At 39.6% G+C, this 25,080-nt stretch overlaps 1 protein-coding gene across 1 annotated transcript in view; it reads left to right on the top strand.

The window, feature by feature from the left end:
- Window positions 1-19,643, top strand: part of HIBADH (3-hydroxyisobutyrate dehydrogenase) — a 132,056-nt gene extending 112,413 nt beyond the window's left edge. Inside the window, exons 5-8 of the mRNA XM_036897443.2 lie at window positions 5,321-5,454; window positions 7,285-7,361; window positions 13,555-13,711; window positions 18,691-19,643. Of these exons, the coding sequence (XP_036753338.1) occupies window positions 5,321-5,454; window positions 7,285-7,361; window positions 13,555-13,711; window positions 18,691-18,849 (527 nt within the window). The 3' untranslated portion in view covers window positions 18,850-19,643. The remainder of the gene's footprint in view (window positions 1-5,320; window positions 5,455-7,284; window positions 7,362-13,554; window positions 13,712-18,690) is intronic.
- The last annotated feature ends 5,437 nt before the right edge of the window (window positions 19,644-25,080 follow it).

Here is a 25,080-nt window from a genome sequence, read left to right as displayed (position 1 = left end):
GTGTCATTTTCAAATATATTCTCCCATACTGTAGGGATCCTTCTTGTTCTATTGGTGGTGTCTTTTGCTGTACAGAAGCTTTTCAGCTTAATATAGTCCCACTTACTCATTTTTGCTGTTGTTTTCCTTGCCCGGGGAGATATGTTCAAGAAGAGGTCACTCATGTTTATGTCTAAGAGGTTTTCGCCTATGTTTTCTTCCAGGAGTTTAATGGTTTCATGGCTTACATTCAGGTCTTTGATCCATTTTGAGTTTACTTTTGTATATGGGGTTAGACAATGGTCCAGTTTCATTCTCCTACATGTAGCTGTCCAGTTTTGCCAGCACCACCTGTTGAAGAGACTGTCATTTCGCCATTGTATGTCCATGGCTCCTTTATCAAATATTAATTGACCATATATGTCTGGGTTAATGTCTGGATTCTCTAGTCTGTTCCATTGGTCTGTGGCTCTGTTCTTGTGCCAGTACCAAATTGTCTTGATTACTATGGCTTTATAGTAGAGCTTGAAATTGGGGAGTGAGATCCCCCCTACTTTATTCTTCTTTCTCAGGATTGCTTTGGCTATTCGGGGTCTTTGGTGTTTCCATATGAATTTTTGAATTATTTGTTCCAGTTCATTGAAGAATGTTGCTGGTAGTTTCATAGGGATTGCATCAAATCTGTATATTGCTTTGGGCAGGATGGCCATTTTAACGATATTAATTCTTCCTAGACACGAGCATGGGATGAGTTTCCATCTGTTAGTGTCCCCTTTAATTTCTCTTAAGAGTGACTTGTAGTTTTCAGAGTATAAGTCTTTCACTTCTTTGGTTAGGTTTATTCCTAGGTATTTTATTTTTTTTGATGCAATTGTGAATGGAGTTGTTTTCCTGATTTCTCTTTCTGTTGGTTCATTGTTAGTATATAGGAAAGCCACAGATTTCTGTGTGTTGATTTTGTATCCTGCAACTTTGCTGTATTCCGATATCAGTTCTAGTAGTTTTGGGGTGGAGTCTTTAGGGTTTTTTATGTACAGTATCATGTCATCTGCAAATAGTGACAGTTTAACTTCTTCTTTACCAATCTGGATTCCTTGTATTTCTTTATTTTGTCTGATTGCCGTGGCTAGGACCTCCAGTACTATGTTAAATAACAGTGGAGAGAGTGGGCATCCCTGTCTAGTTCCCGATCTCAGAGGAAATGCTTTCAGCTTCTCGCTGTTCAATATAATGTTGGCTGTGGGTTTATCATAGATGGCCTTTATTATGTTGAGGTACTTGCCCTCTATTCCCATTTTGCTGAGAGTTTTTAACATGAATGGATGTTGAACTTTGTCAAATGCTTTTTCAGCATCTATGGAGATGATCATGTGGTTTTTGTCTTTCTTTTTGTTGATGTGGTGGATGATGTTGATGGACTTTCGAATGTTGTACCATCCTTGCATCCCTGGGATGAAACCCACTTGGTCATGGTGTATGATCCTTTTGATGTATTTTTGAATTCGGTTTGCTAATATTTTGTTGAGTATTTTTGCATCTACGTTCATCAGGGATATTGGTCTGTAGTTTTCTTTTTTGGTGGGGTCTTTGCCTGGTTTTGGTATTAGGGTGATGTTAGCTTCATAGAATGAGTTTGGGAGTATCCCCTCCTCCTCTATTTTTTGGAAAACTTTAAGGAGAATGGGTATTATGTCTTCCCTGTATGTCTGATAAAATTCCGAGGTAAATCCATCTGGCCCGGGGGTTTTGTTCTTTGGTAGTTTTTTGATTACCTCTTCAATTTCGTTGCTGGTAATTGGTCTGTTTAGATTTTCTGTTTCTTCCTGGGTCAATCTTGGAAGGTTATATTTTTCTAGGAAGTTGTCCATTTCTCCTAGGTTTCCCAGCTTGTTAGCATATAGGTTTTCATAGTATTCTCCAATAATTCTTTGCATTTCCGTGGGGTCCGTCGTGATTTTTCCTTTCTCGTTTCTGATACTGTTGATTTGTGTTGACTCTCTTTTCTTCTTAATAAGTCTGGCTAGAGGCTTATCTATTTTGTTTATTTTCTCGAAGAACCAGCTCTTGGTTTCATTGATTTTTGCTATTGTTTTATTCTTCTCAATTTTATTTATTTCTTCTCTGATCTTTATTATGTCCCTCCTTCTGCTGACCTTAGGCCTCATCTGTTCTTCTTTTTCCAATTTCGATAATTGTGACATTAGACCATTCATTTGGGATTGCTCTTCCTTTTTTAAATATGCTTGGATTGCTATATACTTTCCTCTTAAGACTGCTTTTGCTGTGTCCCACAGAAGTTGGGGCTTAGTGTTGTTGTTGTCATTTGTTTCCATATATTGCTGGATCTCCATTTTGATTTGGTCATTGATCCATTGATTATTTAGGAGCGTGTTGTTAAGCCTCCATGTGTTCGTGAGCCTCTTTGCTTTCTTTGTACAGTTTATTTCTAGTTTTATGCCTTTGTGGTCTGAAAAGTTGGTTGGTAGGATTTCAATCTTTTGGAATTTTCTGAGGCTCTTTTTGTGGCCTAGTATGTGGTCTATTCTGGAGAATGTTCCATGTGCACTTGAGAAGAATGTATATCCCGCTGCTTTTGGATGTAGAGTTCTATAGATGTCTATTAGGTCCATCTGCTCTACTGTGTTGTTCAGTGCTTCCGTGTCCTTACTTATTTTCTGCCCAGTGGATCTATCCTTTGGGGTGAGTGGTGTGTTGAAGTCTCCTAGAATGAATGCATTGCAGTCTATATCCCCCTTTAGTTCTGTTAGTATTTGTTTCACATATGCTGGTGCTCCTGTGTTGGGTGCATATATATTTAGAATGGTTATATCCTCTTGTTTGACTGAGCCCTTTATCATTATGTAGTGTCCTTCTTTATCTCTTGTTACTTTCTTTGTTTTGAAGTCTATTTTGTCTGATATTAGTACTGCAACCCCTGCTTTCTTCTCACTGTTGTTTGCTTGAAATATGTTTTTCCATCCCTTGACTTTTAGTCTGTACATGTCTTTGGGTTTGAGGTGAGTTTCTTGTAAGCAGCATATAGATGGGTCTTGCTTTTTTATCCATTCTGTTACTCTGTGTCTTTTGATTGGTGCATTCAACCCATTAACATTTAGGGTGACTATTGAAAGATATGTACTTATTGCCATTGCAGGCTTTAAATTCGTGGTTACCAAAGGTTCAAGGTTAGCCTCTTTAGTATCTTACTGCCTAACTTAGCTCGCTTATTGAGCTGTTATATACACTGTCTGGAGATTCTTTTCTTCTCTCCCTTCTTGTTCCTCCTCCTCGATTCTTCATATGTTGGGTGTTTTGTGCTGTGCTCTTTCTAGGAGTGCTCCCATCTAGAGCAGTCCCTGTAAGATGTTCTGTAGAGGTGGTTTGTGGAAAGCAAATTCCCTCAGCTTTTGTTTGTCTGGGAATTGTTTAATCCCACCGTCATATTTGAATGATAGTCGTGCTGGATACAGTATCCTTGGTTCAAGGCCCTTCTGTTTCATTGTATTAAATATATCATGCCATTCTCTTCTGGCCTGTAGGGTTTCTGTTGAGAAATCTGACGTTAGCCTGATGGGTTTCCCTTTATAGGTGACCTTTTTCTCTCTAGCTGCCTTTAACACTCTTTCCTTGTCCTTGATCTTTGCCATTTTAATTATTATGTGTCTTGGTGTTGCCCTTCTTGGATCCTTTCTGTTGGGGGTTCTGTGTATTTCCGTGGTCTGTTTGATTACTTCCTCCCCCAGTGTGGGGAAGTTTTCAGCAATTATTTCTTCTAAGATACTTTACATCTCTTTGCCTCTCTCTTCTTCTTCTGGGACCCCTATAATACGGATATTGCTCCTTTTAGATTGGTCACACAGTTCTCTTAATATTGTTTCATTCCTGGAGATCCTTTTGTCTCTCTCTATGTCAGCTTCTATGCGTTCCTGTTCTCTGATTTCAATTCCATCAATGGCCTCTTGCATTCTATCCATTCTGCTTATAAACCCTTCCAGAGTTTGTTTCATTTCTGCGATCTCCTTTCTGGCATCTGTGATCTCTTTCCGGACTTCATCCCATTTTTCTTGCGTGTTTCTCTGCATCTCTGTCAGCATGTTTATGATTCTTATTTTGAATTCTTTGTCAGGAAGACTGGTTAGGTCTGTCTCCTTCTCTGGTGTTGTCTCTGTGATCTTTGTCTGCCTGTAGCTTTGCCTTTTCATGGTGATAGGAATAGTCTGCAGAACTGGGACGAGTGACGGCTGGAAGGACTTCCTTTCTTGTTGGTTTGTGGCCCTCCTCTCCTGGGAGAACAGCGGCCTCTAGTGGCTTGTGCTGCGCAGCTGCGCGCAGACAGGGTTTCTGCTTCCTGCCCGGCTGCTATGGAGTTAATCTCCGCTGTTGCTGTGGGCGTGGCCTGGCTCGGGCAGCTGCTCCAAAATGGTGGAGTCGCGTTGGAGCAGGAGCTGCTGGGAGGCTATTTATCTCCGTAAGGGGCCTCCCTGCTCCCTGCAGCCCAGGGGTTAGGGTGCCCAGAGATCCCGGATTCCCTACCTCTGGATTAAGTGGCCCGCCCTGCCCCTTTAAGACTTCCAAAAAGCACCCGCCAAAACAAAACAACGACCACAAAAAAAAACAAGAAAAAAAAATTTTTTTAATAAAAAAAAAAAAAATTTTTTTAATTAAAAAAAAAAAAGGTGGTCGTTCGTTTTTCTTTATTCTCCGGTGCCAGCCTCAGGCCTCTGCTCACCGGTCTTTCTGCCCTGTTTCCCTAATATTGGGGTCCCTGTCCCTTTAAGACTTCCAAAAAGCGCTCGCCAAAACAAAGCAGCAAAAAAGCAAAAAAAAAAATGGTCGCGCGCTTTTCTTATGTCCTCTGTCGCCCAGCCTCCAGTGCCTGCTCACTGTTCTTGCTGCCCTGTTTTCCCAGTATCGAGGGCCCTGCACTCTGTCCCGGATGGCGGGGGCTGGGTGTTCGGCAGTCCTGGGCTCCGTCTCCCTCCCGCTCTGCCTGCTCTTCTCCCGCCGGGAGCTGGGGGGAGGGGCGCTCGGCTCCCGCGGGGCCGGGGCTTGTATCTTACCCCCTTCGCGAGGCGCTGGGTTCTCTCAGGTCCGGATGTGGTCTGGATATTGTCCTGTGTCCTCTGGTCTTTATTCTAGGAAGGGTTGTCTTTGTTATATTTTCATAGATATATGTTGTTTTGGGAGGAGATTTCCGCTGCTCTACTCACGCCGCCATCTTCCGCCCCACCTCAAAATCTTTTTTATCTGGTTTGAGAATTTTCTGTAATTTTACTATCTACTTACATACTTGAAGAAATGTATCCTTTTGCTACTGACCCTTTATTCCCAAATCTTTCAGGTGTGGGAGCTGCTCGGTCTGGAAACCTCACGTTTATGGTGGGAGGAGTCGAAGATGAATTTGCTGCTGCCCAAGAGCTGCTGGGGTGCATGGGCTCCAATGTGGTGTATTGTGGAGCTGTTGGGACTGGGCAGGTAACATGTTCTTGTTACTTGATGTAAAATTGGCTAATGCTCATTTCTCTTTCTTGACTACATTCTTATTCTTCCTTACTCTGTTTAATCTGTGGATTCCTTGTTTGCTCAGATTATCCTAAATTAATTTGTAATACATTAATTTTGTATCATTCCTGTTGGCATTAAGCATACAGCAGCCAGTAAGCTTACTAAAAAATGATACCAAAAGTTGCATCATTCAGATTTTGACATATCCCAAGGACCCCTGAAGTCATCTTTAAAACTGTTTCTATATGAGGTGCTCATGTCTGAGTTGCTCTTACCACCCATCTAATTTTATAATTACACTACAGTTCTTTTTGTAATAGTCAGGTAGAAGTGACCTATGCACTTTACTATTTTTCTTGAAAACCAAGTAATTTTCATTAGAAATATGTTATATCAATGCTCTAATCAGATAGAGGTGAATGACAACACTGACCTCTGAAATCAGAATGATTGTCCCCCTCCCACCGACACACTGCCAGTCACCTTGGGTAATGCTCTGTCCTAGCCGCTGGCACCCCCTTTATCGTAGTGAGACTTTGGTGTTACCTTAGCTGTATCTACTGTCTTCATCCCCTTGTCCAGTCAGCCTCCAAGCTCTATGGGTTTTTGCTTCAGGGGCTCTCACTGTTGACTGTCTTTTCCATTACACACATTACCTGGTCCAGTCTTTCTTTTCATCTGACACCTTGTTTACTGCTCAGAGGGCTGAAAGAGTTTCTGGATGCTAGGTTTACCACTCTGCCCAACACTAACCAAAACCAACTCCGTCAAGATGCTTGGATCAGCATAGACTTCCCTGTTCTGAAACTTTGAATAGACCCCTACTTCCTACCATGTTAGATTTTAACTCTCTGCCCTAACTTTCTAGCCCCTGCCCCAGTCTGAACTACCAAATTGCCCATCATTCCTTAGAATGTACGCACATGAGTCAGTTTTCTTACTGTTCTCAGGAACATCTCGTGCTCTTAAATACTTAATGCCTATTTACCTTTCTCCCTGCTTCCCTCCTCTGTCTCTTCCCTGGCCTTCCGATAGGTGGTTTTAGGTTCCATTTCCTCTTTGCTCCTGCCCTTAGCGATCTTGTTACTCTGAGCTCCTCCTGTATATCTATATAGTTGTTTTTAATTACATGTCCACCTAATTGTTTTTGTTTGTTTGCTTGTTGCCTTTTCATTCAATGTTTTATTCCCATTTCCCCAATTAGAATATAAATCCGTTTCCTTAAAAAGAACAGTTGTACTAGGGATGGCTATAGCCAGCACTGCTTTGTGACTGGTAGGAAAGTTGCTAAGAAAGTAGATCCTAAGAGTTCTCATCACAAGGGAAAACATATACACATTTATTATTTATATCCATATGAGCTGATATTAACTAAACTTACTGTGGCAGTCATTGCATGATACATGTAGGTGAAATCATTATGCTGTACAACCTAAATTGCATGTCAGCTGTATCTCAAACTGGAAAAAATAAAAAGAGCCGCCGTGCCGCATAGGTCAGAATTGCCTATAGGACTGAGTCCACATCCTGAGACCGCAGGATGAACTTGGTCACCACTGCAGGGTTCTTACCTAGTGGGACAGACACCCTGCCATCCTCTCCCCCCCCAGTATGCTCTGGAAGAGCATGTTAGGCTCAGTGGGAGGCATGGAACACCGCATTCCTTTCCCCATTTGAGAGAATCAACAGTTGAATGTGCTTACTTTTAAAAAGAAGTCTGTGGAATTGAGTGAAGAACAATTTCCTGTGAGTAATAACTTGAAAGTTAGGATATTTTATATGTACTCAATTTATTTTCAGGCTGCGAAGATCTGCAACAACATGCTGTTAGCTATTAGTATGATTGGAACTGCTGAAGCTATGAATCTTGGAATCAGGTTTGTTGACTAGAACATTTTCATATACTGACAATTTTTATGAGCTTTCCTGTTTGATTTTCTAATGCTGAAAAATGTTCATGAGAGATCAATGAGTTGATACAGGGACATTTTGAAGTATTTCATTATTGAACTTTAATAAACTTTGCTTATTGGATGACCAGGAGGACCCTGGAGAGCATGAGCAGTCTCTGCCATAGCCATAAAATACACTGCTCTATATATCTGAAGTTACATTATCCTTTTTAAATGGACTCTCCATTTTTCTATTATGTTGAAATGCAAGAAACACTTCTTTGCTATAAAATTTAAAAATCCTTTGGCCATGTAGGACACATTTGTATAAAGCACAGTTTCAATGTATAGTGAATTCCAGCGTTCTGCTACCATGTGGCTGGTTTTAAGTATCTGTTTTTAAAATATTGTCCCCAGAATCAACACTAAAAAGGGCTCTTGGTTGTTTATTCTTAAGATAAACCGGATGACATTCATAAAACTGCAACTCAGGTGCACAACACTTTGATTTTAACTTGCCTGTGGTTTTGTCACTTCACATTAAGGATATATATTCCCATTAAAGTAAAATGGCATTCATACTTTGCTTAAAGTGACTCAGGAGTTCTGTTTTTCCTATGATGATGGTAATCCTTTATATTGCTTAAGGTTAATGTCTTAATTTTAGCCTTTAATCTTTTGGGTTAGGAATGCCACATATGATTAATCACCTAATTAATTTTTTGAATGTTTTATATTTCATGAATATTATAAGTACACATTTCTTACTTTAGAAAATGCTTAATGAGCAAGTTGCTTTATTCAGGTGTTTTCTTTGCACTTCCCCAAGCTGTTTACCAAATAGATCACAAATAAGGGTAGTATTTCACATCCCAGCTTTTGATAAAAGCAATAAAAGGAGCCAAAGTGCTTGAGATATTTTTTAAAACACAGTAATGGATTCACATTTCCTCTTAATTACCATATCAAGATGCTGTTGTTTATTGAATTGCCCTTGTCTCAGATGTTAAACTATCTTGACCTATTAAGTTGTCATGTTGTAATTGAGATAAAAGAGGAATTTGCTTTGCATCAGTGCTAATTGGTTTATCAATATCCTGTACCATTTACATTTTAAAATTGAAACTCTGTAAGATGGTAAAGGTGTATCTGTACGAAGCCTTAATAAAACTGGTTGTATACAAGATGCTGTTCAGAGTGTAATGTATGTATTGTAGGTAGTTTAGGCTATGGGTCACTTATCATAATTGAAAAACTGGTTACTGGTAACTTGTTTTCATGTCCCTCCTCTAGACTAATTTCATGGAAGAGGGAAATGTACATTTCTGGAACCAAAATTTGCATATAAAACGAATTGATGTTGACAGTAGGATTAGAACATTATTATACATATGCATCTTCAGAATTTTGTTTTTCTGGATATAAATGAATATAAGTAAAAGCCTAGATGAACCTAGGTTGTACTATATTGAAATTTTCTTCTTTATCTTCACTACTTTCTTTTATATTCTGCTCCTTACTTGGAGCATCACTGCATCAGGATGTTTCTTAGGCACAGTGATGCATCCTCTGGCAGTCCTCAAATAATTTTCCTAGCAAAACTCTTATTAGATGATCATTGTCATTCTAAAATTAAGTTTTTGTATGGTAAGTGCTTATGGAAGTCTAACTTCAAACACCAGCTAATAAATAATAGTATGAAAATCAGTTGAATCAAACAAATCGAATAAAATGTATACAGTGAAGTGTAAACATTGGCTTCTAGAGTGAGGGGGTTTGTTATCAAGAGAAAATGAAAAATTATAAAATTCTAAATAGAAATGTTAAGAGCAGAAGCAATTAATATATTTTCCCTCATTGTTGACTTGATCCACTATGATAAAAACAATGTTTAGAAATATGAAACTTTTATATGTCTTGTTTTTCCAAAACTATATATTACTATTGTGGTATATTTATTTATACATATATAATATTTACATGTATTATGCATAAAAAATGACTGAACACAAAGCAGGAACTCACTAGTTTCACTTAACTGTTACAATAATTTATAAGTTTCTTGTACTTCAGATTGTATTAATGAATTACCTATTTTCATAACATCAGATGTTTGTCAGTTTATTTGACAAAAATTCTCAGTAGTTTGAAAGTGCTAAAAATGATTGGTTCTGCTATTGTCTTTTCTCCATGGTTTATAGACATGGTTTAAAATGACAGGATTGTTCTCTAATAGAGTATAGAGAGCAGCCACGATTTATTGAGCTTGGCAAGGTGAAAGAGAAAATGGACGTCAGCAAGCATACGTTCCCAAGTAGTAAATTCCCACAAAGTAATACAGCATTCCAAGTGGGTCAGCCACATTTATAATCTGTGCACTCTGAAGGGAAATTTTTTTAGAGCATTAATGTCAACATTTACAAAAGGAGTAACCTATTTCTATGAAGTGATCATTTCTGATTATATTCATTCTCATAAGTCAGTGTTTTTTTCCAGAACACTGTTTCCCTTTTTTAAAATAGAAGAGTAAAATCTTACAGTTAAAAATTCTTACTGACTCTGTGATCTTTTGCAGTGAGTCTTTAGGGATGTTATTACAATTTTAAAATGCTAAACCAAGAAAGTGTGAAAAATACTGGTGTACAACATATTTTGAAATTATTTTTTATTAGACCCTTCTACCTTCTAATCAAGTTCTAGTGAGGACTTCGAACACATTTTTATGTTACTTTAAGTGCCCTGGTTGCGTTAGAGAGGAACACCATTGATATGTGAATTTTGTTGTTTCGTTTGTATTTTTGCTCCACCAGGAATTGTTTTCTTGTTTTCCTTTTTCAATATTGGTGGTATAACAAGTTATTTGCATTACCAGCCAAGGCCCAGGCCCCTCTAGCAACAACTGTAATGTCTTCCTCCACCGAAAGATGCTTAAGACAGTCGAACTTCTGGAAGGCTATGCCCAATGAGAACTCTGCCACAAGCGTAGATTTTAGTTTCTTGGCTACTGCTCTTAAAAGACACTGCCTTTTCATTCATGTGATGGCTGAAGCCTCTTAGCTGTATGCCCTAATAGATAGGAAAAAATGGCAAAAGTCTGTAATAAAAGTTAGACAAATTTCCTATTAAACTGATGAAACACCTCCGTCAGTGAGAGTCATCAGGTGAGAGTTTGGGTGTCTCAATGCCTGCATCTTAGCTCTGCCACAGACTTTAGCTTTTCTCATCTACAGAATGACAAAAATAATAGTATCTATCCACAAGGATGCTGTGAATATTAAATGAGTTAATCCATGTAATCTTTAATCCATGTAAATCTTTTAAGGACCAGAAGTTTAAAAGTTTTATCTTTAAAAGCCTTGGTTACAGTGGAGGCAAACATTGGAATTCTCTAATTTTTTTTAGTTTATGCATCATTTTTACTTCTCTGAAAAGTTCATTTAAAATTCTTGTGTTTAAAGGTGAGTAGATTTGACACCATGATGTTTATTTGAGTTGCATTATATATGCGGTCAGAGCAATGAATTATTTCTCTGTTTGTATCAGAGAACATTCCAGCAATTGTAAAGCCACATGCATGCACACACACACTCTCGAACCACGTCCAGTGGCAAGTTATTATGGGGACTGACAGACTGTCATCCTTTTGATGGCTTGAGCTGTATATCTCCGGAACAGCAATGGGGCTCTTATGCAGAAAGTATCATATGTTCCCAGCCAATTTACAGGGAAACGGCAATAACATTTTATCATGGTTGAGAGCCCAGTAGCTGCTTCCTATTAAACTTGCCCTTTCAGATACCTGTCTTGGATTAATTTGTTGATTTCAAATGGAAACTCAGTCTTCTCCAGTGAAGCATGACGTTCTAGGATAGACTCTCTGAATGACAATTACTGTGTATTCTAGCTGGTTTCAGACCATTACAAGCCTTGGGCACAGCGAAAGACAGAGGACTTCAGTAACTGATTTTAATATTATGTCTAATTTTAACTGTCAGTTATATATGTGCCAGTGAAAGAATCCTCGGAAAGATGAAATGCAAAACACTTCTAACTTGCTCTTTTTAATGATACAGTTTGCTGTGGGGTGGGGAGTGGAGGAGGAGAAGCGGAGAGGGAGTAGCCATCTCCTAAAGGGAATCGCGCAGTGGGGAAGCATCAGATTGGAAGGTGAGCACAAAACAACTGCCACCTCATTTTTTGTAGCCCTCAGGATGCTTCTAAATACTAATGTGTTCACCAAAAAGGATTCCATAAATCAGTGCCAGTATTATTCTTTGAAATTTTGTAGGGTTTTACAAAGGATAATAAGCTTTGCTCACCATGTTGAATATTAGAGACAGAGCATGGATTTCTTTAGCAATAAAGACTGTTGTGAGGTACTGCTGAGGAGATTATAAAGAGGGGAGTAACTCTGCTGCTTTAAATGTGATGAGCCATTTAAAAAAAATCTAATAGGAAGCCCCTAAATGATATTTCAAATGGAAGAGAAGAGTGATGTTTTGGGGTATTAAAAATACTCCCTGTGCATGGAACCCAGGAAACATACACATTCCAGAACAATTGTTCTTAGAGAATATATTTGCAGTTATAGCAGATTAACTAATTGTTAATTTGTGATTTTACTTTTCATAATTACTCCCTAAGCACATTGGCTTTATATTTTCATAAGTCATCTGCTGCAATAGAATACTGATAGCCTAATTTTATTTAAAAGGGAAAAGAAAGCATCAAAAGCAAACTACACATGTAGCAAATTTGGATTTTTACAGAGGAATGAATGAAGATGTTGGGTTTCTGTCAAGCAATCTACAATTGAACAGAAATGTATGAAAGCCAAGTGAGATTGAATCTTCGATATCTGTTACAATCCTTAGTAAAAACTCCTCATTATGTCGTGGCCTACCATAGGAAGTCACATCTGTGACATGCCATATACTGTTCCTTGAACCACAGCTACTCCTTGAAAGCCTGAATACCTAACAGTGGTGTTATGTGACAGGTCCACCCATGTCCTAACTACCTTGGCTGTTGGTCCTAGCCCTCCACTCTTGTAGTGGGAAAATGTTTTGCTGATCATGATACTCAGATTTGGAAATAAACAGACATATATTTCAAACACTCAGAGTAAACAAGAACTTAAGCATGCCAAAATGCAGTTTGTTCAACATTTACATGTGTCTCTTTTCAATCTTTTTTATGCTAGAAGAGATTGGTTTTAAGAAAAAGAAGAAAGCTCTTATGACAATTGTTTTATAATGGCCCTTTGTATGAAAGAAACCAATAAATTGCTGGGTATAAGTTTTATTTGAAACTTGATTCAGTGATACTTAGCAAAACTGTGCTTCCCAAACTGCATTAAGATACTTAGAATCAAAGTAATATAGCATTTTGATGCTTTTTTTTTTTTCTGGGTCCACACTGAACAGCCGTTTATGCCATCAGCTCAGTGATAGAACAAATGATGTTTCCGCTTGGGCAAGCTTTGTTTTATCAGGATCAGTAACCTTATCAGCAGTTGACCCAGAACTATAATGCATGTCTCTGAATAGATAGCATATGTCACAACTCTGTGCAGACTTGCTTCATAAGCAAGATTGTCTAATGAAGATTTAATAAATAAGGAAAAGTTTGCTGCAAGAAATGCCTTCTTTTATAATGACGACTTCTCTTAAGCTTGTTTTACTGCTTATGGCTCATCTCTTGCATTTATTCTCATAAAAGCTAAAACAATAAACATACATAAAAATGCATCTACTCGGTCTCTCTTGATGCCTAATTTATCTGTCAGTATTTCTAAAACATATCATTTGTGAATAAAAAATGTAGACTATTAGGTGATCATATTGGTTTAAGATTCTTATGTGACACATAAATGCAGTAGTGTCCAAAAGACTAGAAACTTCATGTGTGTGACAAGCCATAACACTTCTATGCAGTTACATATTATTTCTTAGATGTAGGATAGTGCAGAGGGTTTTCTCTCAATCCACAAATATTTAATCACTAGCTTTTAACCCTGTAATTTAAGGTTATGTTCTTCACTCTCATCAGTCTGCTTTGATGTTTGGAGACATGTACTTAAATGGAGAGAGAAGATGGAACATCTTCACACATAAATAAGTCACAAGTGACTTGTACATTTTGACCTTTAACACTTCTTCTCCTTGACCTTTGACAGGTTAGGGCTTGACCCAAAACTATTGGCTAAAATACTAAATATGAGCTCAGGACGGTGTTGGTCAAGTGACACCTACAATCCTGTACCCGGGGTGATGGATGGAGTTCCCTCAGCTAATAACTACCAGGGTGGATTCGGAGCAACACTCATGGCTAAGGTATGGCAGAGACTACCCGGGAGAGCAGGGGAAAGTGCTCAGTGGTCTAACTGTCCTCCCCTGCCTTCCTCCCTTGTGCTCTATCCTCCTCTCCCCTTTTAACAAAGTATATGTCTATCCTAGGAGGCAAGATTACTAAAGTAATGATTCATTTACTCACTGGAAATGAATTAAGACTAGCTTACATAAAAGTCCTTATCTTGTTCATTTTTTATTCATTCTTGGTGTTTGGGATGAGAGGAATGGGCTGGGATTCTTCTTTTGCTTTTGGGTGTGTCTGAAACATGAACTGGTAAAATTGTGTTCTTCATTATGCTTACCAAGCCCTTAGAATGGAAGCAGTAGGATTTTCTGATGGTTGATAATACATAAACAAAAAAGAGAGAATCTTTTTCATGATAACAGATTTCCAAACATACCTTCCTGTTTTGAGAAAATACAGGTGTTTATGTGTAAAGTTATTTGAAAAGCAAATTGTTGGCCTCGTCACATAGTGATCTCAACTTTGGGGAATACTTTTTAGAGGAACAGACTTTCAGATTTCTGCAGGCAATGACAGAGGAGGGAACTGGAGAAATTCTGGCATAGTTCCAAAAGAATGGACAGAGTCATAGGAAATGTAAAAACCTGGAAAACCATAGGGAATGAAAAACCATAGGAAATGTAAAAGCCTCCTTAAATATAAAAACCTGATTTTGTCGTTTATCCTGTGCCATGTATTTCGTGGTTTCCAGTCACTTACAGGTTTAAGTCCATCTCTGCAAGTTGTCCTATAAGGCCCCTAATTAGATTTTTGAGAGAAATGGATGGAAATAAGAGAAATTCCCATCAATACTATATTGATTAAAACAGTCGTACCTGCTTGGCCAGATCAAAGCTTTACTTACTAAGAAGTGTTTTACTCAGCTGCCACAAGCCCTCACTGTACTGGGGACATGTTGTTAATGTGTCATTGAAGTTAGAGGCCTATACATTTCTTTTTAGGCCTTTATGCCCAGTTTCCATTATGTATCTGTAAGAGTTGGGTTGTGACCTGTTAGTTTATTTGGTTCCTAAAATACTGCTAATGCTTGTTTCCCACCCCACCCCCACCCACTACAATTGACTTTTCCCCCCTAATTACAAAAGTGCTAATACATACACCTGGATACCACACACAGCTATGCTTCTTCATTTCCTATGACTCTGTCCATTCTTTTGGAATATGCCAGAATTTCTCCAGTTCCCTCCTCTGTCATTGCCAGAATCTTGGCTGGGCCTCATGTAGATCATCCCACATCAGCTTTACCTGGTCTCCCGGCCTTTCAACATAATCTTCCCCAGTTGCATTTTCCACACTAAGGTAAAGAGTGGGCCTCCTAAAATGTAAAAACCTGATTTTGTCATTTATCCTGTGCCGTGCGTTTCATGGTTTCCAGTCACTTGTAGGTTAAAGTTCATCTCTGCAAGTTGTCCTATAAGGCCCCGATGGGCTGGCCCTTGCTTGCCTCACCAGCTCATTCTTGCTTCCCACTCCCCTCTCCGCTTCCCCCGTCCTGAACTCATAGTCAGCCTGTGTTCTCTCTCACCTGCAAGCCTCCATACCTGCTCTGCTCTCTGCCTAGATTATTGGCTCAGTCTTCCTTCCCCACCCCACCCCGCCCCAGCTTCTGGCCCATTACCTGGCACATTGTCAGCACACTTTAAATATTTATTGGTTGAAGCAGTATTTGAAACTGTTTCTTACTTTGCAGTTTCACTGCTCCTCCTTTCATTTAGGAAAACATTTTGCCAATCTGTACCTTGTATATGGGTTGTATGTCCTCTTCATGGGCTTGTATAATTGCCATGAGGCTGTTGTTGGAAACAGAAACTAGCTCCTTATGTGTATTGTTTTAATCAAAGCTGCAGGGTGATTGATTAGGGCATATGGAAGAAGGAAGGAATCACCTTTATGCCCAGTTTCCATTATGTATCTGTAAGAGTTGGGTTATGACCTGTTAGCTTATTTGGTTCCTAAAATACTGCTAATGACTCGAACAGAGGAAACAGCTGGCAAGTTAAATGTAGTAAGTAGGAGGCTCCTAATCCGAAGGGGATGAATTTGGCCTCCCGGTCTACAGTGAGTTGTTTTGGAACTGTCCGCCATTGTTCTCTACTCTGCGTCACACCTTTACTCATTTTCTCCAGTGTCGCTGCCCAGGAACAATCTGCCACTGTTAAGTTCCTTTCTTTAAAATTAAATTTTCTTGAGAATAAGAGAGTTCTTTCAATTAAGAGCATAAGATGGTCTATTGGAAAAACATATGGATATTACTGCTCCTCTCATTTATTCTTGTTTCCTCTATGAAATGTAGTTATTGTCTCTTATGAAGAGGAAGACTGCTTAATTTTGCTTAGAATGAGAGTAGGGAAAGGAACTTTTAAAAATATTTCTTCACCTCAGATAGCTGTTAGCAAAAATATAACTAATTAGCTAATTAGCTTTTTGAGAGAAAAAAGAAACTAGCTAATTAGATTTTTGAGAGAAATGGATGGAAATAAGAGAAATTCCCATCAATACTATATTGATTAAAACAGTTGTACCTGCTTGGCCAGATCAAAGCTTTACTTACTAAGAAGTGTTTTACACAGCTGCCACCAGACCGCACTGTACTGGGGACATGTTGTTAATGTGTCATTGAAGTTAGAGGCCTATACATTTATTTTTAGGCCCTAATATTATAAAATTCTAATCTATTGTGTGTTCAAATCAGTACATAATCAATACAGAAACCAAGTCGTTCTTCTGAGAGCCTCCAACCTAGAGGTCTGTTTCTAAGGTCCACTAACAACTTAGGAAAATCATAATGGCTCTGGGTACTCCCCCACGACACCTGCTTCCTTGTAAAACACAACTTGGTCCTTCGTTGATTTGTTGAAACCTTTTTGCAGTTGTTTATATTTTTTTGTGAACCACCCACTGAGTTCATGAATTCATAAATATTTTATTTGATTAGTGAAATGGAATATTTATTTGTTTTAAAGTATATATTATAAGCTTTAAAGGATGCCTTCTTTTTCTACCATTTTAGAATTGACAAGCCAATTGGGCTTTTATAGACTAACCACCTTTCTCATTTTAGAATGCCCATCCTTTAAGGTAGCAGCCATCAAAGCTATTTTAGTCCTCCTTTTTTTGGTTTTATTAATTCTTACTTGGGATATTTACTTGCTCCTTAGAAAAACTCTCATAGAGTTTTCTTCTCAGTAGTGTTGTTTTCTCTTCAATATGTTATATTTACTCTGAGTTCCTATATTCTAGTTATATTACTAGCTTAAAAAGTAAATGCAGTCTTCCTATGCAGATTTTTTCTCTATCATTTTAAAGTATGTCTTTTTATAAAAATGTGTATTTTTATAAATAAAAATAATGTCAACAAAAGAGGCTTGTCTGCTTGTCTGGCTATAAGCAATAATGTACCTGCCCACGTTTGTTCAGCCTGTGGGTAATAGTTAAACTTTTTAGTGGAAGCTATAGAAGAATCTAAGGCTAAGTAGATTTTCCAGATCTGTATGTTTGTATGTAAAAATCATATAAATAAGCACAAAATAATGTTTGTATCTGTAGCATCATACACATTCAAGAGGCTAGAAATTCAATTCATTTTCAAAAATTTGCTCATTTTTTCTTTGATCGCCAAGTGTCTGTCACCACTCAGTGTTAAGTTTGTTCCCCCAGGAGGAGGAGTACTTTTCATCTGCTTCTCCCCTTTCATTGCCTGTTGACTTGTCCATCGGTGGAGCAAAGGAAGAGGGAAATTGATAAGAAGAAAATCTAGTTGGTTTTGCCACTTGTTTGCAGCTCTTATAAAAATCACAAGAAAAATGACATATGGGGAATATTGTTTCAGTTATTCAAGCCTTCATTTTCTTCTATCTACCCCAGAGATTTCAAGTTTGGATCAGATTCCATTTTTCAAAAATGGTAGTGGGTATCCATAAGCTAGTTTAACTGTAAAAAATGTATAATGTTAACTGTTGTCTATTTTTAAGCAGCCATACATTTTCTGCAACTCTCAGAATGGAGCATCAGCTCTGAGATGTCAAAGGGTTCTTGTGAAGGTGATTGTCCTATTGCAGTTCACATCCATGTGCCTTGCTGAGCCTGTCAGAGCTCCCATGTCCCTCCACTGCCCCTGTGTCACTAATTCTGCCTCATGGCCTGCTGACTGTTTCTTGAATATCCACCCATAATCTGTTGGACATTCAAGGCCATTAGCTTGCTGCTCTATCTGCCTGAAACCCTCTAACCCCAGCTCTCCAAAGAGGCACTGTGCCCAACATTCAGCTCTAAGGCAGGTGTCATTGCCTCAGGGACTTGTGCCCTAAACACTCCATCTATCAGATCGCTCTTCCTTCCACCCCACCGCTTGCTAGTCATCACTTTTTAATCCCTTACCCTGCTTTATTTTTCTTCATAGAACTTGTCATTGTCTGAAATTTTAGTATTTGTTTTGTGATCTGTCTTCCCCACTGGACATTAAGCTTCATGAGAACAGTGACTTGGTTAATCAGGACGGAATCACCAGTGCCTAGAAGAGTGCCCAACACAAAGCAGTTGCTAAATATTTGTTGAATAAGAGGTTGAATGGACATTCAGCCATTCCGTGATGGGGTTAGTCTCAGGCTCACAGGCTTCTGCAGGTTTGAAAGCATTTCCCCAAATGATCTCATCTGTATAGCAAGCCCTCTCCGAAGTCAAAACAAAACCAGCAGGTCTGCCTGGCGGAGTGCAGAGGAGTGGAGAGGACACACAGAAATCAAGGTTTCTGTCTGGAGCAGTTTTGCAGCTATAGGAAAGCAGAAAAATATCATATAACTTACCACAGTGCTTGTTAGTAATGTTTTTTTCCCCCAGACTATTTTTCCTTCTGAAACCAAAGCATTAGGAGCCACAGTTCCAAAGTGAGCCTTAACTACCAGTTTCGATGTGTTTCTTCTGCCCTTGTTTGATTTAGGATCTGGGGTTAGCACAAGACTCTGCTACCAGCACAAAGAGCCCAATCCTTCTGGGTAGTCAAGCCCATCAGATCTACAGGATGATGTGTGCAAAGGGCTACTCAAAGAAAGACTTCTCAGCTGTGTTCCAGTTCCTACGAGAAGAGGAGACCTTCTGAGTTTGCCCTTGGCCACGGACACTATTGGAAACCACATCTTGGAGCCTCTTTACAGCTCACTGCACAAATAAGCGGGCTTAATCAGAGGTCACCTGTCTGCTTTTGATTATCTAGGTCACAGTAATTCCTAGGATTTTTCAGCCATTTTTAACTGTTTATTCTTTTTATCTATTTAGCAAACCTATATTTTCTGAAAATTATTTTTCCTGCAAGCCACTGATGGTCTCTGCTAACTAGCATATTGACCTTTTTCAAAAGTTTGATCCCTGAGCATCTTCAGCTAAATTGTTACATACTTCAATCAGGATGTTATTTACTTTACAAATAAAACCGAATATTTTTTCAACAGGATGAAACCTACCTTAAAGGAAAGAAAAGAAATCAGTGTGAGGAAAAGCATTAGAGAAAGGTGAAGTGTAGTGAGTTACTGCCTGTGTCCCTCAGGAAGTTTGCCCTGTTAACTAAGTGGTGGTGTTCTTGCATTATTGAAGTTACTGATTTATTTTCCAGGGAGTTGATGAAGCAAGAGAACTCCATGCTGCATGTTTTATAATTTGGACTCTGTTACATAATCTTAGTGTATCCCTCTTGTAACAACTCCCAATACTCAGCAAACTTGTTTTTTATATATTTTCTTCCTTGTACATTCTTACTACATATTTTTTGACTTCCAAAGAATGACATCTTTAGAACTGTTTCAGAGCCAATGATGATAATTGCTTTAGATACTTATTATATTATTCTAAATATAACCATATTATTTTGAATTCAAATAAATTTCTATGCCAATAATACATTCTTGGAGTTTTTGTGTCTTCCGAACCATTTAGTGAGCAATGAAACGATCTGGCAAACTGGTATTAACAGACGAATGGGGGAGAGGATGGCCGCTGTTGCTCTGCCTGGACCCCTAACAGGCACTCAGGAGAATGTTGTCTAGGTTGTCAGTGCTACAGGAGGTCGGCCTGCCTTCAATGTGGTATGTCCCTGTATGGGTCACAGTTGTCACCCTAGAAATATTCTAATTGATGGACTTAGACACCAGATTTGGCAGAAGTACCATTGCTTCCATCATGATGAAGAATTCCTGGTGATAAAAATGCTGCAGGTACAGTGATGAACAAAGCAGAAAACATCCTGCCCTGGTAGACCCTAAATTCTTGTTCCTCGTATATATGTGTGCATTGTGGGGGGTGGCGACAGACAAGGAATTAAGTGTTTAATGTATATATCAGATGGTAATACAGACTCAAAGGAAAAATAAAATAGGTTAAGAAGGATGGATGGGGAGTTTTAGGGGTATTTTGTTAGGAGGTGAAGGAAGGTGGCATTTGAGCAGAGGTAAGAAGGAAGTGAGGGAGCAAGCCATGCAGACAACTAAGGAAAAGACATTCTAGGCACAGGGAACAGAAAGAACAAAGGCCCAGAGGTAGGGTAACACTAGTTATGACAAATAGCAAAGAGGGTGTAAGTGAAGTGTCACAAGATGAGGGAGATCTTGCGGGACCTTGTAGGCTGTTAGGACATTGGTTTTTATTCTGAATAAAACAGGTGGTGTATCAGCAAAAGACGCTGCCACCCTGAAATTCAGTGGATTAAAATAATCAATGTTTATTGTTGTTCAAGATTCTCTAGGTCGGCTGTGGTATTCTGGACTGGGCCAAGTCCTCTGGAGCTGGAGGGCCTACTTGGGCCTTTATGGGACATCCAGAATGGTTCTTCTCTCCACGCGGTCACTCATCCACCTAGAGGCTAACCCTAGTTTGTTCATGTGGTGGCAAGGGGCCCCCAGCAGCAAACTAGGACAAGTCCAGTGAACAAACACATTTCTAGCCTCTTGCTTCATGGCTGCACTGTCGCACTGGCCAAAGCAATTCACACAGCCAGGCCTAGAGTCGTTGTAAGGGATGGCTGCATTAGAGTGTGGACCCAGAGGGGCATACAGTGGCCATTTTGCAAACCCTCTGTCACTATGGAAGGTTTTGTTCAGTGGATTGATTTGGTCTGACCTACTTGTTAAAGGGCTGACTCCAGCTGCTATGCAGAAGAGACTGTAGTGGCAAGGCTGGAAACAAGGGAACCAGTTAGGCGATTATAATAATCCAGTAGAGAAATGATGGTGCAGGGACCAGAATGTTAATGACGGAGGAGGCAGGAAGAAGTCATATTCTGATCGTCAAAGATTTGGCCACTAACTGATGGATGGGGTGAGAGAAAGGAAGGAGTCGAAGATGAATCCAAGGTTGGTAAGCAAAATGGAAGAAAGGAGTTATCATTTACTATGTGGGGAAGATTGTGGGAGGTCTAGGAGAAAAAGATGAGGAGTTTATTTGAGATCCTAGCAGCCATCCAAGTGGAGAAAAGCAAAGACCCAAGACCACACCCTGGGTTACTCTTGACCTTTAGTGATTGGGAATGAGGCAGAAGCAGCAGATGAGACTGAGGAACACTGACAGGAGACGTGGAGAAATGGGAGCAGTGTCCCGGAAGCTGAATGAAGGCAGTGTTTGAAGGAGGAGTGCTTATTTGCATCAAAAGCTACTGATCAAATTGAGTAACATAAGGGCAGAGAATTAATCACTTGGATTTGGCCAAATACAAGTGGGGACCCTGCCAGGTGTTCTTGTGTTGGAAATCCGATTGAGAGAAATTGGAGGTGATGAGTAGAGACAACTCTCAAGAAGTTTTGCTGTAAATGAAAACAGACAAATGGGGCAGAAACTGGCAGAGACTGGTGGGGTCAAGGGAAATTATATTTTCAGATGAGAGATACTGTGGAGTTTTACTGATAGAGTGGAATGAGCCAGTAAAAAGGGAAGAAGCAATGATGCACAATAGAGCGAGAGGACACTTGCTGAAGTGGTAAGTTTGAGTAGTTGAGAGGAGGGTGCAAGCATGGCTGGATCTTTGAAAATGAAAAACCATACACAAGTCACGTGTCAGACTGCCAGTGTCTTATATGTAGAACAAAGTCTTGTTAAAATTTAGTTTTTCAACATAGAAAAATAAATATTAGTGCTGGAAAGGACTTGACTGACCTCTAAGCATGACCTGTTTGTCACCCTCCTCTGACCATTAGTTTTTTCATCTATAAAGTTACTGTAAACAATATAGCACAATATTAAATGCTTGCTTGGAAACTTGAAACAAAAAAATGCGAGTTAAGGGCACTTCTCCAAAGAAGAAATTCAGATGGCCAACAGGCACATGAAAAGATGCTCCACATCACTAATTATCAGAGAAATGCAAATTAAAACAGAAAGGGGAACGCTCCTACACTGCTGGGATGTAAATTAGTTCAACCACTGTGGAAAGCACTGTGGAGTTTCTAAAACTAGAAATACCATTTGACCCAGGAATTCTACTCCTAGGAATTTACCCAAAAAGACATGCACCCCTATGTTTATCACAGCACTATTTACAATAGCCAGGATATGGAAGCAACCTAAGTGTCCATCAGTAGATGAATGGATAAAGAAGATGTGGTACATATACACAATGGAATATTATTCAGCCATAAGAAGACAACAAATCCTACCATTTGCAACAACATGGATGGAGCTAGAGGGTATTATGCTCAGTGAAATAAGCCAGGTGGAGAAAGACAAGTACCAAATGATTTCACTCATATGTGGAGTATAAGAACAAAGAAAAACTGAAGGAACAAAACAGCAGCAGAATCACAGACTCCAAGAAGGGAATAGTGGTTACCAAAGGGAAGAGGTTGGGGAGGATGGGTGGAGTGGGAGGAAGAAGGGGATTAAGGGACATTGTGATTAACACATAATGTAAGTGGGTCACAGGGAAGGCAGTATAACACAGAGAAGACAAGTAGTGACTCTATAGCATCTTAACTGTGCTGATGGACAGTGACTGTAATGGGGTATGTGGGGGGGACTTGATAATATGGGTGAATGTAGTAAGCACAATGTTGCTCATGTGAAACCTTTCTAACATTGTATGTCAGTGATACCTTAATAAAAAAAATTTGGCATCTGGGAAATCCAAAATTTAAAAAAAAATACAAGTTAAGGCAATTACAAGTGTTGTCAAGCACGTGGAGAAGTTAAAATTCTCATTTTAACATTGCTGCTGCCGGGAATATAAAATGGAGCAGCTACTTTGGAAAACCATTTGGCAGTTCTTTGAAAGGTTAAACATAGTTACCACATGATCCAGAAATTCCACTCCTAGTTATATACTGAAGAAAAATGACGATATATGTCTACATAAAAACTTGTACACAAATGTTCAGAGCAGCACTCTTCATAATAGCCAAAAAATGGAAACAATCCAAATGTCCCTCAACTGATGTATCATAAACAAACTGTGGTCTAGCCATGAAATGGAAGATGGGTCATAAAAAGCAATGAAGTACCAACATGCTACACTGTGGATGGACCTTGAAAACATTATGCCAAGTAAAAAAGCCAGACGCAGAAGGCCACATATTTTACGGTTCTGTATGAAATGTCAGGACTAGGCAAGTCCATAGAGACAAAGTAGATGAGTGGTTTCCAAGGACTGGGTGTGGGGGAAATGGGGAGTGACTGCTTAGAGGTGTGGAGTTTCTTTTTGGGGAGATGGAAATGTTCTGCAATCAGATAGTGATGTGCAAACTTTGTGAATGTGTTAAGAACCACTGAATTGTATGCTTGTAAATGGTGAATTTTATGCTGTGTAAACTATATCTTTATGAAAAAGAAAAACTAAAAAACATCATGAGTTCACATCTTTTTCTCTTGAGAAATGGTTCTCAGTGGGGAAATTTTGCCCCCAGGGGACATACAGCAATATCTGGAGACATTTTGGTTGCCAGTTGTAGATGGGTACACTCCTGGCATCTGGTGGGAGGAGACCAAGGATGCTGCTAAACATGCTCCAGCACTCAGGACAGGCCCCCCACAAGGACCACCCTGCCCCAAATGTCCAAAATGCAAAGTCTGAGAAACACTATGTAGGTGTGTGTTCCACAGGTACCTCAAACTTGGCATATCAAAACCTGAGCTCTCCATCCTCCCCATACAATAGACCCTCTTCTCCCAGAGCCCAGCCCACCTGGGCTCCCAGGAACCACCCCTGTCTCCTCTGCCCACTCTCCATAATGAACTCTAAATGTCTAGTGCTTCCTCCAGGCCCTTATCCATTCTTGTCTACAGTACTTCATATCTTTGTGATTGCCTCTCTTTTTCTCCATCTTTACTGAGGTAGTAGAATTTGCATACAATAAAATTTACATGCACATCAGTGACTTTCATAAATTCAGAGTTGTACAGTTATTGCCACAATCCAGTTTTAGAACATCACCACCACCTTCCTTCTCTGAAAAATCCATTGTGCCCATTTGTAGTCACACCCTCTTCTCCCCCCAACCCCAGCCATAGGCAACCACTAATCCTGGCTTTATAGATTGTTTCTTCTTGGCCACCAGTGTGGTTCTTCCCTAAATCATCCTTCACACCACTGCAAGAGAGTCTTTCTAATACTCCAGTCCAATCCAGTCATCCCCCTACATAAAATCCTTTAGCCTAGGATGTAGTCTGAGGCTTTCAGCATGATGTGCCTGGCCCTCTGCTCCAGCTCCTATTTTACTTTACCAGCACTGTTATCCTGGGCTTCCTCTATGGCACCCTGTGTGCCAAAGCTTGTGAATCACAGCACTTGCTATTTCCCAAGCATGCCATGCTTCTCACACCTCAGTGCCTTTGCACATACCACTTTCCTTCACCTGAAATGCCCCTCTCCACTCTTGGCAGATTGGCTCAGGCACTGTATCTTCTGACAGGCCTTCCTCAGCCACCTGTAGCCGAGTTGCTTCCCCTGTTTCCATAGACAGCCCTTTGTAGTTGTCGCCTGTACCCTGCTGCATTATGTTTGCTGCTTTGCCTGCCTGCCTGCCACCCTGACTTGGAGATCTTTGAAGGCACAGACTCTGTCATGTTTGGCACCTGGAACCGAGTAAGAGCTCAGTAAATGTGTGGCTGTGTGGATGACTGAGTGAGTGGCAGCCGGGACACAGTGCTTGTGTTAGGTGAACGAGCAACTGCAAAAACATTCCTTACATATTCTTCTTTAGCAGATAAGTTTATTTTACAAGTTATAAATGATGTAGTTTGTTACAGCTGCCCAATAAGTCTTACAGAACGTGGATCTTTCACAGTTTTCTTAGTCAAAAGGTTAGCAGATACTGAAGAAACCTCTGGGGAAAAAATATGCAGTGTTGATAGCAAG

The sequence above is a fragment of the Manis pentadactyla genome, chromosome 7 (assembly GCF_030020395.1).
Source record: "Manis pentadactyla isolate mManPen7 chromosome 7, mManPen7.hap1, whole genome shotgun sequence".
Classification (NCBI taxonomy): domain Eukaryota; kingdom Metazoa; phylum Chordata; class Mammalia; order Pholidota; family Manidae; genus Manis; species Manis pentadactyla.
Note: the sequence above shows the minus strand (reverse complement) of the source record. Positions and strands in the feature narration are given on the sequence as shown.